Genomic DNA, 20,658 nt, shown 5'->3' on the forward strand with positions numbered 1-20,658 from the left:
GGAAAGATATTGGGATGACCTTCTTGTTGTAAGATCATTGGATTGTTTGGTGGTACCGAGCTAGGGATATTACAGCTTTTTCCCTTCGCTCTTCTAGGAGATCGATTTCTTTTGCCAAGATGGTGTCATTATCTCCTGATTCGACGATGTCAGAACGTGTGGTTGTGACTGTGAGTTCTGATGGTATGACTGCCTTTGTTTCAAAGCAAAGTGTGAAAGGAGATTCATTGGTACTAGCTCTGGCTGTCGTTCTATAAGCCCATAGAATGTTCTCGAGTTGCTCTGACCACTAGCTTTTCTTGCTCTCCAACTTCTTCTGGAGATTCTCCTTGATTGCTTTGTTTGTAGCCTCTGTTTCACCATTGCTTTGTGCGTATCTAGGTGTAGAAAATGCTTGAATGATGCGCCATTTTTGCAGAAATGCCTTGACTTGTGAGCTAGCAAATTGAGTTTTGTTATCCATGACAAGGGTGTGGGGGAGACCAAATCATGTGATGATATTGGTCCATATGAAATTGATGACGTGGATCTCTTTGACTTGGACTAGTGGGATTGCTTCTACCCATTTGGTGAAGTAATCTGTGGCTGCTAGGACGTATTTGAGTCCTATTTTCTTTTGTGGGATAAATGGTCCCATGATGTCTAGCCCCCACATATAAAAGGGCCATGGGCTGGCTATGTTGATCATCTCTCGTGCTGGACTCAGATGGTTGTGTCCAAATGTTTGACATTGGTGGCATTTCAGAACGTATGTCTTTGCCTCGACTTACATTCCTAGCCAATAATACCCTTGAGCGATGGCTTTGTGAACCAGAGATCTTGCTCCTACATGGTTGCCACATTCGCCTTTGTGAATCTCGTTAAAGATGAGTTGGCCTTCATGTGGAGTTATGCACCTTAGGTGAGGTCCACCTGCAGATTTGTGAAACAATCGTTTGTTGATTACGGTATATCTTGGAGCTCGGAATTTTATGGCACGAGCGTTCTTTGCTTCTGCTGGGAGTTCCCCATGTAAGATAAGTTGCAGAAATGGGCCCATCCAAGATTAAGTGATCTCTTCTTCGGATGAGGGCTGAAAGTCTGTGAGGCTGTTGACACTTTCTTGCTGGTATGCAGGCCTCTCCAGGATGTCAATGTAGAGCATGGTTGGACATACCTCTTGGGTTTTCGAGGCTAGGAAGGTCAGGCTGTCTGCATGTCTGTTTTCCTCTCAAAGAATGTGTTCCAATGAGAATGTTTTGAACAAGCTGATGATGTTATTGACGACTTGGGCGTATTTGGCCAGGTTTACTCCGTTTGTTACATACTCTTTGGCTAGTTGCTTGACTATTAGCTGCGAATCACTGTGAGCTTTGAGTTTCTGGACTTGTAGTTGTTGTGCCATGCGGAGGCCTATGATTAATGCTTCATACTCCGTTTCATTGTTGGATGTTGCGAAGTCGATCTTGATTGACTTTTGTAGCTGTGTTCCTTCTGGTGAAGTTAACACAGCCCCCAGTCCACTACCACTGTTGTTGTATGCTCCATCTACATAGAGGTGCCATGTGTCTGGGGTGGATGGTTGATGAAATGATGTAATTGGCTTGGGTTCCTAGTTGACATCTTCGACGGGGAAATCTGCCAAGAAATCATCAATGACTTTACCTTTCCAAGAGGTTCTGGGAACGAAGTCGATGTGATGTTCTCCGAGCTCTTCAGCCCATTTGGCCATGCGGGCTGTTTTGTTGCTAGAACTCAAGACTTGTTTGATTGGTACATATGTGATGACTTTGATAATGTGAGCTTGGAAGTAAGGTCGGAACTTCTGAGTTGAGTACAATAAAGACAACATCATTTTCTCTATTGGGGAGTAATGCTTTTCTGAATCTGCTAATGTCTTGCTAGTGAACTAGACTGGCTTTTCGATTCCTTCGTGTAGTTGCAAGGTAAAGCCCCACTGTCTCTCCTTCAGTTAGTTTGGACAGGACGAGATGAGTTGATATATATGCTTTCAGGTCGTTGAAAGCTGTTTGGCATTCTTCTGTCCATGTGAATGCTGCTCCCTTCTTCAGTATTTGTAGGAACGGTCTGGACTTGTTAGATGCATGTGAGATGAATCTGTTGAGGACTGAGACCATGCCAGATAACTTGTAGATTTGTTGCTTGGAGGTCGGTTATGGCATCTTGAGGAGAGCTTGTATTTGTTCTGGGTTTGCTTCGATGCGCCTTTGTAAGACGAGGTATCTTAAAATTTTCCCTGAAGCTACCCCGAATACGCATTTTGCTAGGTTGAGCTTCATTTTGTTTTGGCACAGTCTTTCAAAGGCTTCTTGTAAGTGAGAAATGTGATCTTTAGCCTTTTCACTTTTGACTACCATGTCATCTATGTAAACTTCTATAGTGTCGCCAAGCAAGTCTTTGAACATCGTTGTGACTAGTCTTTGGTAGGTCGCGCCTGCGTTCTTCAATCCAAATGGTAGGACGTTATAGCAAAACGTTCATTGTTCGGTTATGAATGAAGTCCTTTCCTGGTCTTCCTCTGCGAGTGGTATTTGATTGTACCCACTGTATGCGTCCAATCGTCCATGAACGAAAGGAGTTCATGGCCGCAAGTTTGATCTACCAGAATGTCAATTCTTGGTAGGGGGAAGCTGCCCTTGGGGCAATGCTTGTTGACGTTGGTGAAGTCTATGCAGATTCGTACCTGGCCGTTCTTCTTGGGAACGGCTACGATGTTGGCTAGCTAGGTCGGGTATTCGACTTCTCTGATGAAACCCACGTTTTTTTAGCTTTTCTATCTCTTCATTGATGGCTTTCTGAAATTTGAGAGCCATTTTGCGAGGTCGTTGCTTGATAGGCTTTACATTTGGATTGACATTTAACTTGTGGCAAGCGACCTGTGGGTCGATTCCAGGCATATTGATATACGACTAAGCAAAAACATCTTTATTGAGAGATAAAAATTTGACAAGTTACTCCTTGAGCTTTGGGTCTAAATCAGCCCCGAGATAGACAAACTTTGGGTCATCATTTGTGCCCAGATTAACTTTTTCTCCATGTTCAATTTGTGTTTGTTTTCCTTTGAGCTTGTCTGCTACTGCTGGTGGAGGGTTGGAAGCTTGAGGATCTTGCTTCTTTGGGACGTCCTTGTTTTCAATGACCTGAGGTTTGGATGAGGTCGTTGTGCTAACGTGATTGCATCAGTGAGCTTTTAGTTGGTTGCTTCTGAGCTCCATGATGCCTCGGTGTCTGGGGAATCGCAGGACCTGGTGTAGGATTGATGGAATTGTTTGGATCTTGTGAATCCATCGACGTCCTAGAATGGCAGTGTATAACGACTTGACATTGATCACACTGAAGCGTGTTGAAATTTTGACCATGTCTTCCCTTTTTCCAATGGAGACTGGTAAGATGACGTCTCTAATGGCATCTGTGCGATCTCCGTTGAACCCATAGAGTGGTGCATTTGATTCTATCTTCACCGAGTCTGGCAGGTGCATGTCCTTGTATGTTTGATAGAAAAGTATGTCGCAAGAGCTTCTTGGATTGATGAGGACTCTTTTAACTGTCCACCCATTGATTTTTATATGCACTACCAGGGCATCTGTCACAGCCCGATTTTCTAAACAATTAAAATAAATGAATATTTGAAATATAAATATCTTAAACATCACTTGGTTCAATTGTCTAGAAACCCAGGCTATGACGGGGTGGATACAACACCTGTCAAAACCTAAATCCCACATCATAAAGAATCTTAACAACAAAAATCTCCAAATTCCTCAACTATCACTTTATTAAAAACTTTCTTCCATCCCAATACAAACATAAACAAACTTTAAATAAAAACAATTTCAACATCGTACTCTCATGTCATATAAATATGTCAACTCACGTTATTACATCCTTCCAAAAAGATCAGACCTAATAAACTAAACTCCCGGATTTGCCCAAGTAGAATCCAAATCACACGCCATGGTTCCATTTGCCTTCCACCTATGTTCCCAAGAACACACCCACGTTAAGCCAAAACAAAGCAAACATGGGTCAACAAAATGGAATTTGGTTTGGTGATGAGTAGACTAACCACATATAACCATTATCATACTTTAATTATTCAAACAATCACTTTATTTTATCCCATAACTCAATCATTCACAGCTTGGAAGACAGGTAGTTCCGTCATTTTAACCGGCATAATTTCTTCCCAAGCAAGACTTCCATTATATAACTCATTATAATACCTCATTTTAATATCTAAACCATTGAATTAAAACTTACCGATATCCATTCTTTGATAAGGGGTAGGACCGCCCCTCAAGACAAAATGTTATTAAGTCCTACCCTCCTGCAAAAGAAAGTTAGAACTTCTATATATCATATGTAGATATTTTATTAGGTATTCAAAAGAAAACCCAAACACTCACATAATCAAATTTATACCACTAACCCGCAAGGCGAATACCTTAGTTCATCTCTAGGGCAGTCCAAACGATCTGGTCATTCATGGCACATTCAATGAATACCCGGGTCATTCATGGCACATTCCATGAATACCCCTATATAACGCTAACGGGCCATTTATGGCACATTCAATAAATGCCCACCTAACATATGACATCAACAGTCATAAAACTCAATCCCAAAACTTGAGTCGTGGAGTTCTAAAAGAGTGCGGTAAATTTATTTACGCATTATTGAAATTTATTTTATATATCATTTCAGAGAACGAATGAGTATCTTGATTCCTGTATTTTTGATTTACGCGTTATTAATTTCAGAGATGTCTTAGTGTCATAACGTTGCATATCATAAAATACTGCAAAATCACATAGTAGTTAATACACATACACATGTATATATAGAGGTCTTAGCCTAAAGTCAAGTATGCTAATAGCCCTAGACCTATCTTAATAACCCAAATCATAATCCGAGTTAAAAGGTCAAATTGGGTCAACTGGTCAAAGTCAACCCTGGTCAAAGTCAACTCTGGTCAAAGTCAACTCTGGTCAAAGTCAACACCTCATTGTCAAAGTCAAACTGTCGTTTCTATATTCAACAGGTTCAGGGTCATAGCCATGGTTCATGGCTAAGGTCAAAATGCATGACTCATGGGATCGTGACTAAAGTCATGGTTCGGACCCAACTGGCCAAGCCCAAACCTTAGAACCCGAAAGTCTAAACATTGGAAGACCCATATAGATCTATTTTGAGTCCAATGGACTGGCCCCAAGCAATATTAGAAACTGGCCCAAAACAGTTAAGTGGTTCGGTCCAAAAACTTAAAACTGAAACCGGCCCCAAAACAAATGGGAGAAGGCCCAAACAAAACTTAATTAAACGGGTCCAAAACAGTTTAAACTAATATGGACCGGCCCAAGCAAAACAAAATAAGATCGGGCCCAAACAAAATAGCCAAGTTCCGGCCCAAAGATTTAAATGAAATTTCAGCCCAACAACCATCTAAGCCCAAGCCCAAGAGAGACCACCAGGTCGTCTTCTTCAGGCTTCTTCTTCACAGTAGCTTCCACCACCAGCCAGCTCGCGCGCCGGCCACCACCAGCCCTCCAAACTAATGGAAAATAGTTGGGTTTTGAACCCCAAGACAAACCCAACCTTCCAATACCAACAACACCCGATTTCCACCTCTCTCACCAGCACCAGCGCGAATTTTAGCCCAAATCGCGCCGCCATTGATGGCGTCAACCACCTCATACCAACCTCAAACACACCCCCTCACAACCAAACATCCACCCAATCATCCACAATCAAAAACAAAAACCCAACAATAACAGTTACATACTATTACTGGCGATTTCTTGGCTGCCATTAACGGTTCTTCAAGCTCCACTGCCCTCACTCGACAGCCCCACACCCACAACCAAACCAACCATCAAACTCCCAACCCACAATACCAAATATCAGTTCAAAACATACAAAAACCCAACACCACCACAGTATCACAGTATTACCATTCTAATCATTTACAGGCCAGAGGAGGAGGTTTGGGGCTCACGCCTCCATTAATAACCACCTACGAGTCTTTGGACAGTCCTGTAATCTAACAAGTTTTCAATACTAACCATAAGAATAATCTTTGAAGAGACGAGCAGAACATGAAAAACGCACAGTTGAAGTAAACTGTGTCTTATATACGAGAAAAAAATAAGAAAAATAAACTGCTCACACTTTGCAGTTTATATCGTAAACTGTGTTTTATATATAGCTTGGACAGTAAATCCGTAAATTCAAACAGGCGAAAATCATAGTTTTCAAACAGACGAAAATCATAGTTTTAGTAGTCAGTGAAAGATAAAATCTACTCACTTGTATTAAAACCCGACGAATCCCTCGTCGTCCGAGCCGTCGCGCTCCATCCTCCAGCAATCCAGCTTTTATCTCTGCCTCCATTTTTATATTTTATTATTTTCCAAAACCCTATTCTCTAGAACAATGTGTTTATATACTTGGGTCCGAAACCCAAGCCCAACACCGACTCGGGCCCAAAACCAAGCCCACGTATTCCGAGTCCAATCCGACGAATTTTTAAAATAAACAATTAAATTAATTAATTAAATAGAAAAATACGTATAAAAAAACACGGGGTGTTATAGCATCATTGTGGGGTAGGCACACCTTGTCTAGATCGTCCTCTGTGAATGTTATGGAGGTCATTGGTTGAGAGCTGGTAGGAGTGATGGTCGATCTCCTGAAGCGTTCCTACCCTTCTGTGCTTTTCCCGACTTGATGTTTCGTCGTTGGAGGTATCAGTAATCATGTTGATTACTTTTTCCTCGTCGTTGTCAGAGGAGTGATGTCTCCTGTTGTGTCTCAAACGACTTGGAGATTTAGATAGTCGGACCATTCTGCTCTTGCTTCTATTGTTGGCAGGATGTTCGTGGCTGTGGCTCTTGCTTCTGTGGCGTTTGACATCCAGCTTATGCCTGAGATCGCTTTCTGGCAGGAACTCTTTCAATTTGCCCTCCTTGACTAAGTCTTGGAGGTAGTGCTTTAGGCTCCAACATTCATTGATGTCATGGTGGTAGAGCTTATGAAAATGGCAGTATGGACGTTCTGGAATGGCGATCACCTTGTTGATGTTGGGCTTGAAGTATGGTGCAGTATATATCTTCTTCAGGATCTGGCTTGGTGTCTTGGAGAAGTTGGAGAATTCCCTCTTTGTGTAAGAGGGTTTGTGGGAGCTGGAGCTCTTGTTGTTGTTGTGGTTCCTAGAATAGTGGATGCTCTTTTTGGGCTCTTGTTTGTCGCTCACTGCAAGGACTTCTTTGCCTTTGCGCTAGGCCAACCATTCTTTGTACTTGATGTACTTTTCTACGCTGTGGTACAGGTCGTCTAAACGTTCTGGCTTGTTGCGCATTAGCGACCCTGCTAGGTAGGAGTCATCCAGGAGAGTGTTGGTGAATGCAGAAGTTGCAAAGCTGTCCTTTAAGCCTGGCTCCATTGAGAGGAGTTCCTTTTAAAGCGTCCTAGGAAAGCTCGGATCGACTCGCCATGTGCTTGCTTGAGTTGAAACAAGGAGTCCAGGTCGGCCTGCTTCTTTCTGTTGTGGACGAACTCTGCTGCGCACGTCTCAGCTAGCTTGTCGAAGTTGCTGATTGAGTCAGGAGTTAGCGTGTAGAACCATTCTAGAGCTTTGTCCTTCAAGATGGCTGGAAAAAGCTTGCACTTCAGGTAGTCATATTCTGGAGCGCTGTAGAGTGTGAGGGTCTGGCTGAAATGAGCTACGTGTTAGCCTTGACACGAGCTGCCGCCGTACAGCAGAAACCTGGTGTATGTACCACTATATTCGTACCCCTACAGATGTTATCAACAATGGCGAAAATGCAAGAGAATTTCCACAAGTGCTTCAAGATGTTATCAGATCTCACACCCTTACAGAGAATAACACTGAAGTCAACCATGGCGGAAAGTGGAATGAAGAAGTTAAACAACATTCAATTTTCAACTATCAGCCGAAATAGATCTACTACTTTCAAGTTCCATTAACGGTTGTTACTCGATATCAGACAAGCAGGCAAACAAGAGTTCATCAGTCTAACACAACAACTCGTTGGATAAATAGACTCGTTAAGCCAAAAGGCTCAATATTAATTTGCATCCTCTACTTCCTTCATTAATGGCCACCACAATGCAGATCCAGACTTTTACAATCTAAAGTTGTAATATTTGCTTTTCACTTTTTCTTCGTTTAAATTTTTGTTACTATTTATTTTTGTTCGTAGGCTTCAGCAATAGAAAACATAAATGCACACAAGACAATACCATCGTTACAGAGGAGACGCTACAATATTGTCAGCGTAAAGCAAAAGGAAACAACCACAAGATAGACAACAACAATAACGCTGCCACTTCTACAACACAATCAGATTTAATGTAAACTATAACGTATGGACTGAATACAAGAGAACAGATAACAAGAATGGATGAAGACGACACCATCTCATAGGCACTAAAAGTGGGCAGCACCAACGAGCAACACTTCTGGTTCTGACCAAAAGTGGGAAGCAATAGTAAGCAACATTTTTGGGCACCAACAGTGGGCAGCACTAGTGAGCACTGAGCAACAAAAGTGGAGAAACACTAGTGGATAATATCAGAAGGGAAATCAATAACACCATCTACGCACTAGGCTAACATGGTGTTCACTTATGTTGTCGAAGCACTGAGGATCTAACCACAGACAACTACTCAACTCCTCTGCCCTATGGGTTCACATAGATCTCCAGGCTCATGACTTGTCCACTCTCTCAAAAGTATACTAGGTCTAACTGAAGACACCTTTTTACACATGTTCACAGGAGCTAGAATGCAAGAACACGACAAGAAGAAGAAAACAACTTACCAAATCCTGAAGTTCCGATTAATCAGGCCGCGATGGATCAACTAGCCACACAAGATCTGCAAGCTCGACCTTCACATCTCCAAGTGCCACGACAACCTAGATCTAGACGTACACGATTGAAGGCACCAAATCTCATCCTCAAGATGTAGATGCTACAAATGCAAACGAAGTAGATCTAGATAATATGAAGATAGAAGATGAAGACGTTACATTAGAAATGATGCGTCAAAAGTTCAGAAGAGAAAATGTACACAACAACTACTTGCAGAAGCAACTGGACAAAGGGAAACAAATACAAACGGATGACGCCGATGCTACTTCTTCCACAAAGACAAGAGCCCCCAAATAGAGTGAAAATCGAAATGTATTCAACCAAATACAAGATAATAATGGAAGAATCCGTCCATTAGAACTTGTCCCTAAAAATCATCCAAATCACTCAAGGTCAAGCATACGTCCATCCCATTCGAGGAGGCGATCCAGATCTTGAAATAACAAGGACGATTGGCGTAGCAAGGGTCATAACACAAGACATAAAGAATAACAAAACACGTTGTCAGGAAGACATCATACCTCCAATGAGATTCCAAAATTATCACGCGTTAATCGCAACATGTCAAAAAGATCAGAAAAATGGACAACATCAACTATAAGAGGCGATGCCAGACGACATGCATGAATTGCAACACGACCTAAGACATGGTTTAAATGCAGCAAACTGCTACAAAAGGTTTAACAAAGATCAGCCCAGAGTGTGGCCACACCAAAGAAACTACTCCCCAATTCGACAGCTTAGCCCGTATTATTGGCATAGGTCTCACAGTCCAAGGAACCAGCAAAATCTAGAAGTACGCAATAACTGGGGGCAACCACACCGTTAGATGCAGGATAGCAAAGTTACTCTTTAAGTTTAAAATCAAGATGCCACAGGAGCAACATTCACAGTACAACAATCAACAACATTATCAAGAAAACAATGAACAATGCGGGTGTGGTTGAAACTCGATAGAAAGATCTTGCAATAAATTAACGAAGATGTTGTTGGGCGATTTTTTTTGACGATACAAAATGCAGAACTGGGGGCGACCGCAAGAAATTGACGTCAATGTCATATAATATGACATAAAACATTAAAGAACCCCAGCTTGCCTATACTGACCAGCAAAACAAAGACATGGTCAAGAAGTCGTCCGTAAAGAAAACTGGAGACGAGAAGTTGGTATTACAATAAAGTTCAAGTTTCACTACTATTTTATGTACAACTCAAAACTTGGGGGCGACAAAGTTAAACACGATGGTTTGAATACAAACAACTAATATAGAATGCTTATTGAATACTAGCTCAGAATGCGACCGTATCGAATAAACTACTCTCAACTTCGATAGTATAGTCTGTACTATAGACTCAAGTCTCGCAATTTAAGAAACCAATGGACTCTAAAGTTAAGCAACAATTGGAGGCGACCACTAATAAAATATAACGCCAAGAAGTTCCTCCAGTGCAACCAAAACTCGTTGGAAAGACCTAGTTATAAATGAAGATGTCGTTAGACGATTTCCTTTGATGATACAAAATGCAGAGCGTCAAGAAGGATTTAAACATTTAGATCTACCAAAGTTTGATGAAGTAAATAGCGACCCGAACAACCATATCATGGAGTTTAAAAGCAAGCTAGTTCTCTGGTGTAGAGATAATCCTCTCTTATGTAAACCTTTTCCGTCTACACAAACAAAAAAAAAATTACGTTGGCTCGAATCAAAAGTCATGGAGTTTGTGTTTATGACACCTTACTCCACGCATCAAAAGCCGTGGAGTTTGCGTTTACACCTTTTCCACTCCAGGTCAAAAGTCCCGAGTTTGAATTTACGACACCTTACTCTAGGTAGGGGTGGAATTTGAGCCGAGTAGCTTGGGCTTGGCTCGTTTAACCTTAGCTCAAGCTCGTTCATTTAACTAAATGAACCAAGCTTGAGCCCATATTATAGCTCACTTAATAAACGAGCAGGGTGAAGCTCGGCTCAACAAGCTCAAATACCATCATCACAATTAAAAATAGCCGAGCTACTCGAGGGGCTGGCTCGTGCTCGGCTCATTTAAGCTCAGCTCGAACTCGTTCATATAATATATGAGCCAAGCTTGAGCCTATATTAAAGCTCGTTTAAATAAACGAGTTGAGCCGAGCTTAGTGAAACTCGTCTCGATTAGCTCGAATTCCACCCCTAACTCTAGGCATCAAAAGTCATGCAGTTTGCATTTGTGACACCTTACTCTACGCATCAAAAGTCGTGGAGTTTGCATTTACGGCACCTTACTCCACATATCAAAAGTCCTAGAGTTTGCGTTTACGACACCTTACTCTAGGCATCAAAGTCGTGGAGTTTGCGTTTCTGACATCTTACTCTACGCATCAAAAGTCCTGGAGTTTGTGTTTACGACACCTTACTCCACGCATCAAAAGTCTTGGAGTTTGCATTTATGACACCTTATTCTAGGCATCAAAGTCGTAGAGTTTGCATTTGCGACACCTTACTCCATGTATCAAAAGTCGTGGAGTTTACGTTCACGATACCTTACTCCACGCATCAAAAGTCGTGAAGTTTGCATTTACGATACCTTAATCTAGGCATCAAAAGTCGCGGAGTTTTCGTTTATGACACCTTACTTCACGCATTAAAAGTTGTGGAGTTTGCATTTGCGACACCTTACTCCACGCATCAAAAGTCTTCAAGTTTGCGTTTGCAACACCTTACTTCAGACATCAATAGTTATGGTATGTACATAACGATGTTTTACACCATCTCAAGACAATATTTATGTGTCTGCCATAAATTTTCCTTCATTTAATTTTATGGCTTGAATTCCTATTTATATATGCAATAATTTTTTATTCTTTGCCGCAAGGAATAAATTCCATACAGCAAAGATGGGGCGATGTATGTACCACTATATTCCCCTACAAACATAATTTGTCGAGTACTACTATAACGCCACTCACTACTACGTACGATATCCAAAATTATGGCAGGCCAGCGCCGCCCATAATTATGGTAGGCATGCGATATCCAAAATTATAGCATGCCTGCACTGCCCAAAATTATGGCGTGCCTGCCCTGCCCAAAATTATGGCACCATAAGCTAGATATAGCAGGTTCAGATTTAGAAAACATATTTATCAAGATATGCTTCCATATTAAGACTTTACATAATTACATAAGATTTTCTAGCAATTAAGAAAATAATATTTTTTATTATTATCCTATAAATACTCCATTCTTTTGAAACAAAGAACTACGTTTATTTGAGAGACTTGATTCCAGATAACGATTTAGATACGTAGGCAGTCATTGAAGGTACAGTCTCAACAATTCTATAACAATCTTCCTAACAAGATCGTTAGTGTGTTTGGGTGAGTTCTTACCCGAACACTTGGGCTGGATGAAATCTGAGGGAGCCTGTTTGTCTCTGATCTCAGTTGTGAATGGTGATGCCTTGTATGTCTTGAGTATCCTCTAGGCAATCTGGAGTGTGCTAGCTTTGTCATTTGAGTTTTCCAACCTTTGCGCAAAGTCTTCTAGCCTTTGATTTGTGGTGGTTGTGAGGGCTGTAACGGCGTTGTTCTCCACTACTTCTGTGGTGTCGTTGGAGGTAGCTTGGTGGCGCATCGTCTGATTCTCTTGTTGTAAGGTGAGGAAAACGTCTTGTAGCGCCTTCATCTGATCTGCCAACATTTGAAGTGAGGGATCCATGGTGTATAAGTTTTTACCAACTTCGTGGGATTGAGAAAAGAGTAAGTGTGCTTTTTTTAAGGAAACGAACTGGCAGACGGCGCCAATGTAGATGTTTGGTGTTTATTGGACAACGACCTGATGATTTGTGTGATAGGGAATGACTGCACTCTTCTCGGGATAAGAGTTGCCTACGTATCAAATTTCTTAGGGTAAACTTAAATCAAGCCTTACGTAGTTTATCTCTCTCTACTTATAGATGTTTGCACTAACCTTCCTTATTTGCTCCAGGCCGTTATGAAGTGTAGATTTACCTTGTGTGCTATCTTGATGATTTGTCATTACTCTGATGTTACAGAGTAAATGACTCCTTTATTGTTGAGTTGACTGAGTTCCAGGATTGTGTTGGATGATTTGCTTCTATATATGGCTGTAACTGATGCTGGGGACGACCTAGGTTCGGGTTGTTTGTACGTTCTGATAGAATGGTACGAGCTGATGGAGAACGACCTGGTGTATGGACACGTGTACTATAGTGCAGAACGGAAGGTACTTACACATACACAGTATGACAGTAGCACTTGATCAAGAGACTTATCTCTATGAATATACATGGATAGATTTCAAATTAAAACACTCCTGTGTCTTGAATTATATTCTTTGGTGCAAATCGAACTTTAGTTAACATGCATGTACCATGTGGACCTTCGTCCATAAGGCAATAAGAATATGACCATTTCAATGGACACCTATAGGCTCAAATACATTGAAGTAAAAGAATTTTTAATTCGAATTCTATAGTTCTACAAGGTCGGAAAATCTAACTATGGTAGTGCTTGTGGCACAGGAAAGACTTATAGGTTCAGGATATCAAATGTCGGATTACAGAATTCCCTCAACTTAGGATTCAAGGCCATACGATGAAGCTGGTGGAAGTAGAAGGCACGCACACAGTGCAAACTACGTACTCATCGCTTGATGTTCATGTGGGCGGTCTTACTGTTTCTAGTAGAAGAAGTCAACCAAAGAAAAGACTACTACATTGTTTGTCTCAACTCGTTTTACAACCCCAGCCTCTCCACCAATCGGCATTCTTTACTATAGTAATTCACCCGTCAAGCTTCCGCCCAATCCCAACTGCTCGTGGAAATGATATTGACTTTTCTCTCAATCAAGCTCGTTCTATCCGGTGTGTCCTTGTTTTACACATGGACCAAAATATCGCTGATATATCCGATATATCGCCGATATATATCGGTATTTTAGTACACCGACATCGTTATTTCCGACATATATCCACCGAATATAGAATTCTTTTTTTTTCCGATATAAAACTTTATATCGCCGATATATCGATATATCCGATATTTACGATATTTATCGGTTAACTTTTTGACCAATTTTTAATATAAATCCGATATTTCTAATATATTGCTGATATATTTCCGATATTTCCGATATTATATGTCCGATATATCTGATATTTTAAATAGTTTGGAATGGTCACCAAAAAAATAGATATATTCGATATATCCGATATATATCGGTTTTTGAGTACACCGATATATTGATCGATATCGATATTTTGGGCCTTGGTTTTACAGTCATTTGAGTACTGACAATATACATAAATTTTTTGGCTAATAAGTACAGATAATAGTGCACACATTTGTTAAGTTCAAAATAGTTTACAGACATCCAAACTTGGGATTTGTTGTTCCTAATGGGAATGTATACTGTATTGCATTTGACTGATTTCTCTATTTTGTATCTATAATTTTTGGATAAATTAGCGACCCCCAAGATTTAAAGATCGCTTTTGGGATACTTCCTACATTTTCAACTTCTGCCAGTCAACAGTTAGTTGACTAAGTCAAACTGTAAAAAAAAAACTAAAAATAAAAATAAAAATAAAAATAAAAATCGATCTAATTAAATAGTAGAAATTACCAAAGTACCCGTCCACTAAACTGACTATTTAACTTCAAGATTTTTAAATCCAACACACAAGAACATGTATTTAATAATTTCAATTTAAATCAGTTACAAATGTTTTAAATTAAATAATTTCACTATAAATAATTTGACAATTATTTTTAAATTTTGGTAGTATGATTTGAGAAGAGAACGATTAAAAAAATGAGAGAAACATAAAAAAGATAAGAAAGACGATTGTGACGGTAGCTGCATAAATAGATACAGGAGCATTTTGATAATATCTACTATTTAATTAGAACCATTTTTTTTTTATCGGTTTGACTTGGTCAGTTAACTGTTGACTTACGGAAGACTACCGAAGTTGGAAATGTGGGGTATGGCAAATGATCTTGGGCATCGCAAAAGCGATCTTTAAATGTGGGTATCGCAAAAGCGATCTTTAAAATCGTGGGCCTCACGTCAAAACGGTCACTCGGGCAGTCGGGCTCACCTCAAATTTTTTACCACCGAAATTGCAACACGATTTACGTGTGAGAATACACTGTTGTACACGGATCCACCACGTGTCTCACCTAGCAAACCCTATACCGTAACTCCTCCATCTTCACCAAAAAAGAAACAACCGATTAAAAACACTTGATTCATCACTTCACAACACAAACACAAAAGAGAAATAAAAATAAAAAAATCAAAGATGCCGAAAAAGATGGGAACAAACAGCAAAGCAGAAGAGGCAAGAGCAAGAAAAGCAGCAACCGAAACAGAAAAAAAACAACGCGAATCCCGTCAAAAAGACGACCAATACTGGCAAGAAGCCGAGGGAGCCAAATCCCGAGCCGCGAAAAAACGCGAAGAAGAATCTGCCAAACGAGCCGAGACTCTAGCCAAAAATCCGAAGCCAGACGCTTAGCCGAGCTAGAAGAACAGGAATTAGAAAAAGCCGGTAAAAAAGTTGACAAGAAAGCCACCCGTGTTTCAATCCCGGTACCGAAAGTAACCGAAGCGGAATTGATAAAGCGTAGAGAAGAGGAGAGGGAATTAATGGTTAAGAAAGCGGACGATGTTAAGAAGAAACAGACCAGGACTGCTGATGAGGAGGAGTATGAGAGGATGATACTTGTTTCGAATACAAATAGAGAGGAGGATTTGATCGAGGCCCGTTCCGTTGAGGAAGCCATTGCTAGGATGTCTGTTGTGGATAATAATGCTGCTGCTCTTCCTGTTGATAGGCATCCCGAAAGGAGGCTCAAGGCTTCGTTTAAGGTATTAATAATGGGGTTTGTTTTGATTTTTTTTTTTTTTTTTTTTTTTTTTTAAATTTTGTGATTTTAATGAAGAACGGTTTGTTTTTCGTGGATTCTGGTTTATTAGTGTTAGATTACATGATAATAGGTAATTAAATATTTCTCCCAAAGAGTTTTATTTTCTAATGTCAAATAAACTGTTCCGCCCCATTGTGATAATGTCTGAGACATTACTAACCCCTTGTGTCGTGTTAAACTTAGCTATTAAGACATCCCAGAATTTCTCTGTTACTTGACAGCCAAAAAGTGTCTAGTCCTGTGTTTCCTCGTTCTCACTACACATAACATCAAGATACCATCTGAAATTTCATCCTGGTTAGAGCATGTATCTGATTTACATCTAGACACTCTTTGATCTAGACACAGCCATCTAATAACATCTAGATGTACTCAGATGTAAATTCAGTGCATCTATAGCAGTAATATACTCGGATTACACAAAGAAGTATCTGATTTAAGTCGAGCACGAGGTGCATTTGAATTTCATTAAATTGAAAGAGAGACAATCATTAACAATGCAGCAGAACTATAGATTATGACTAAAGTCTAAATCTGTTATCAAATTTAATGAGACAAAGATTATGACTGGGACAGTGTGACTCGAGTTGCAATTGACATCTTATTTAGTCAGAAAGAAGCTAATGGAAAGCCCCGTTCATTTCTATATTATTTATCTACTTGAATTGATCAGCATAAGTAACGCATTTGTTGGTTGCAATTTGCACAATTATTTTTTAGGCCACTCAGTGTTCAGGTGTGAACGAATGTACCAGTTGCATGCCCTGTTTTTGTATTTCTTTTCTTGTTTGTCTTGTGATAATGGGATAAGTTCTCTTTTTTATTTTTGTTTGTTTTTCAGTTGATTTTTTTCCCCTCAATTAATGTGTATTGTAGGATCACTGATGTTTCAAGTTGTCTATTTGGTGGATTTAACACGTACAGGCATTTGAAGAAGCAGAACTTCCAATACTGAAGGAAGAGAAACCAGGCCTGACACATACTCAGTACAAGGATATGATATGGAAGTTATGGAAGAAATCTCCAGACAATCCTCTTAACCAGGTATGGTAGAGAAATAGTTAGAAAGTTTGTGCCTTTCTTGTTCAAGCTATCCTAGTAGACTTCTTTGTATTTTGAAATTCAATCCTGCATTACTGTGATGTTTGGTGTGTATTGTCCTTTTTTAAACATTCTGCAAATTTTCACATCTGAAGTAGCAAGACTAACAACAACGTAGGGAAACAGTATGGGATTTTCTGTAAAGGTTGTAGTCTACATCTATACACATGTTTAGACCTAGGTAATATGTACACTTCATATTCTTAAAAAATCTGTGTCGGACACGCAGACGCATGAACACTCGTGTGTGACGACACACACGGTCAAGTTGTGCATACGCTTTCTAAATAGGGTTTCTTCTATACCTTAAAAAGTTAAAAGCCTAAGAAAATATTGAATCAACATAGTTGTAACTCCATAAACTCCATGGTATACCACTTTCATAGTTATTGACTTGTAAGGAGGCGCTTTGTAAGGTCTTGAGCCCAAGAATTAGTTGTTTAAGTAAAGAATATGAATATTTTTCTTTTCTATTATCTGTATTCCTGTGTCCTCGCCGTGTCGGACACTCTATCCGTGTCAATGTGACTTAGGTTTAGAGTTTAGACCCTAAAAATATTTTTAGTTTTGGTCAAGAATATCGTCTCCTATTTGAAATTGAAATTCATTGGGAGATCATGTTAATTATGGGATTTAACTGCAATTTAGGTTCCTACCCAAAAAAAAATAAAAACCAACAATTGAGGTCACTCACTAAAAAATGCTGCAAATGGTCGTAATCTGCGAAGATTTTAGGAGTCTACATCAAAATATTCAGTGTTGAAATTTTAATTTTCCAAATATCAACGTCATCCAACAAAAGTAAATGCCCTAACAAAACTGTGATTAAGGGCATATGCTGATATTTCGGAAGTTGAAGTTTCAGTATTGCCAGCACTTTGTAGTCCAACTATAAATCTTCGACCACTGCAGACTATAACTCATCTCAATTTAACTCTTCTGAACTTGTTGGCCTGCGAGTTTAGAGAATATCTGTCTTGTTTACCCATTTGCAGTATTTGCTCGTCTGATCTCATATGCACTGAGGATGTCATGTAGGCGGAAGAAATTCTACATCTTAGTATTAGCTGAACTGATTTCGTATGCATTGTAGGATACCAGGATCTGATCTGATCCGATCTCATATACGTCGAGGATATCCTGTCAATCCATACCTACTGTGTTATCTGGTTTGGTGTTTTGCCAAGGATATTCCTCCGAGATTTCCTACTTTTACCTAAGTACTATTGCTTCCCTTCCTCCTACCTTGCTGTGAAACCGCAAAAGTGTCTTATGTTCACATCAGCTGATACTTGTAATGTCTTACATTCGAATTATATCATGCGTTTTCTTCTTTTTCGTTTTCTTACTTTGTTTCTTTCTTTGGAAAATGAGATATCTTTGTTTGTGACTAAATATGCATGTGCAGATCGCAGACTGATGCAGTATTTCTGCTATAGCGGAGATCGTGTTCCTCATTTTCTTCCATATGGCTTACCATCTTCGCAATCTTTGGTCCACTCCAGATTTCAAGATGTAGAAAACTAGGAAGTTTAATGGCCTCTTTAAGATCCCAGGCAAAGGAGCTGTGCTCTCTATTACATAGTAAATTGGAGATGTGCTCTCTGTCTATAGTAACTTGCCATTTTCGCATAATAGTGCGCTACGCTATTCTTCAAGTGATTATGGTGGATATATAATTAGTAGTTTCAAGCATAGATTCCATTGTGTGTGGTACAAGTGGAGTAAGAAAAAGTAAGATACGTTTGATGTTCTACTTCAACTATCTGTCTGGTGGTTTGGTTCCTATTCCATTATGTTCTTGATTCTTATTGAAATGATAAGAAATTTGATACTCGTTAGTTGGTTATATGCAGCAGTGTCTTGGTACTGCCTTCCCAGTTTACTGGTTTATTTTCTCATTCAATGTGTTCAAATGTTCAGTTAGGATTTAACACTTAACCAAAATTGACAGTATCTCTTTCGTCCCTTGGTAGGGTACTACTTACTAGAGTCCTTTCCCAAATTTGCTCGGCGTTTTCAATTGTGAGGCACCTTCAATTACAGTATGACCATTATAACCACATAATTAAAACAAAAGAAATCTGGAACTACAAGACTTAGTTGGGGCTTTGGTAGCCATATTTCAGTTGTTGTACAGAGGAAAAAAGTGAATAGAAGAATGCTGTAGTGTGCCAAATTGAACTAGTGATTTTGAGCATGCTAATTTAAGAGGGGGTCAGATGAAACTTGAGAAGCCACTCGTTTGAACACCAATCTAATGTCAACCCCACATTAACTGCTCCGTAACTTAGCCCTGCGCAATTGGCTATTCTACTCCTAGTATATTAAACCCACTTACTTGTGTAGATAAGGCTATTTTCGGAAATATACACACTATAAAGCAACCCATCTGTTAAAACCCATTGTCTAAAAGCCCTAGTCACATGATGATGAAATCTGTACACTTTGGATTGTGCTAGTAGAAAAAACCCTCTGTACACTTTGTGCTAGTAGAAAAAAACCTCGCGACGTTAGATTAATTACCAGAGAAAAAGTTAGGGAATGAAGATGAAGAGATACAATGGTCAAATTAATATTTCTCTATCTTTTTTATTTATTGCCACTCAGTGGTTATTCACGAGGTACGGGTTTGTGTCCATTTAACGGTTGCTATCCTTGCGCACTAAATTTAGAAAGAAATCAAAGAATGATCTTTTTTTCTTATCAGTTGCCCTAAGACTTAAGATCCTGTTTTTTTTTTTGGGGGGGGGGTGTGCTATGCACTTCTCTCGCAACACCCAATATTTATCCAAGAATAACCATTGAAATAAGTTGATATATTAATGATTAAACATACTATCATAAAATAAAAACTCACACTAAGCAACTCATCATCCATAAAAAAAAAAAACTCATTATCATCTTTATCTTCATCACTTGAAATCTGAAGTCCGCTCATCGGTTGGAAGAAAAACATTGTCATTATAATCTTATTTAAAACTTTATTAGGTAAATTCCAACTATTTAACTATTTAAGTGATCTTTTGTTATCTCATTTTAGTCTAATTACTAGCTTAGGACGGGCATGTTGCTTTAAAAAAAATTATATATATACGCCATAACCAAAGCAAGCAGTTGATTTGTACCTAGTATCAACACACTCTAGAACCCACCCTTGTTAGCAATTTGGAATACAAGAGCTATTCGGTACATGAATAATTCGAGTTTCATTCGTTTACATGTTAGAAACATTTGATAAAAAATTCGCAATACGTTAATATTACGTAGTATGTTTTATACGAGTATTAAACGTTTTGAAATAAAAATTCGGATTTCAAAAATTCGGTACACTTAAAGAGAAATTATAATATATATTTGTCAATATAATTAAAATTTTCCACTAATTTTACTCAACATATTGTAATTTTACTCTAACTATATATTATAATGTTTTACTTATAATTTTACTTATAACTAAATATATATTTTTTTATTGGCAAGCAAGGTTGTTAACGGGGTCTCCTACCCCTCAATAACTATATATTATAACTAGAATAAAATGTTTTACTTATAATGTTCTACTTATAAGTAACTATATATTACAAATATATAATTAGAGTAAAATATTATACTTATTATAATGTTCCATTAATTTTACTCTAATACAATTATAATATATATATATTTGTCAATATGTCTCTCTCTTCTATATTTACATCTTTTTTAGAATGTTCACTAAATGCTCTG

At 39.0% G+C, this 20,658-nt stretch overlaps 1 protein-coding gene across 1 annotated transcript; it reads left to right on the forward strand.

The window, feature by feature from the left end:
• Window positions 1–15,072: 15,072 nt before the first annotated feature.
• Window positions 15,073–18,778, forward strand: LOC147491755 (coiled-coil protein). Its single transcript, XM_086565210.1, is given in 4 exon segments — window positions 15,073–15,396; window positions 15,399–15,769; window positions 16,753–16,872; window positions 18,338–18,778. Coding segments are annotated over 4 exon segments (699 nt in total). The 5' UTR covers window positions 15,073–15,200; the 3' UTR covers window positions 18,350–18,778.
• The last annotated feature ends 1,880 nt before the right edge of the window (window positions 18,779–20,658 follow it).

The sequence above is a fragment of the Coptis chinensis genome, chromosome 6 (assembly GCF_015680905.1).
Source record: "Coptis chinensis isolate HL-2020 chromosome 6, ASM1568090v1, whole genome shotgun sequence".
In the NCBI taxonomy this organism is placed as follows: Eukaryota; Viridiplantae; Streptophyta; class Magnoliopsida; order Ranunculales; family Ranunculaceae; genus Coptis; species Coptis chinensis.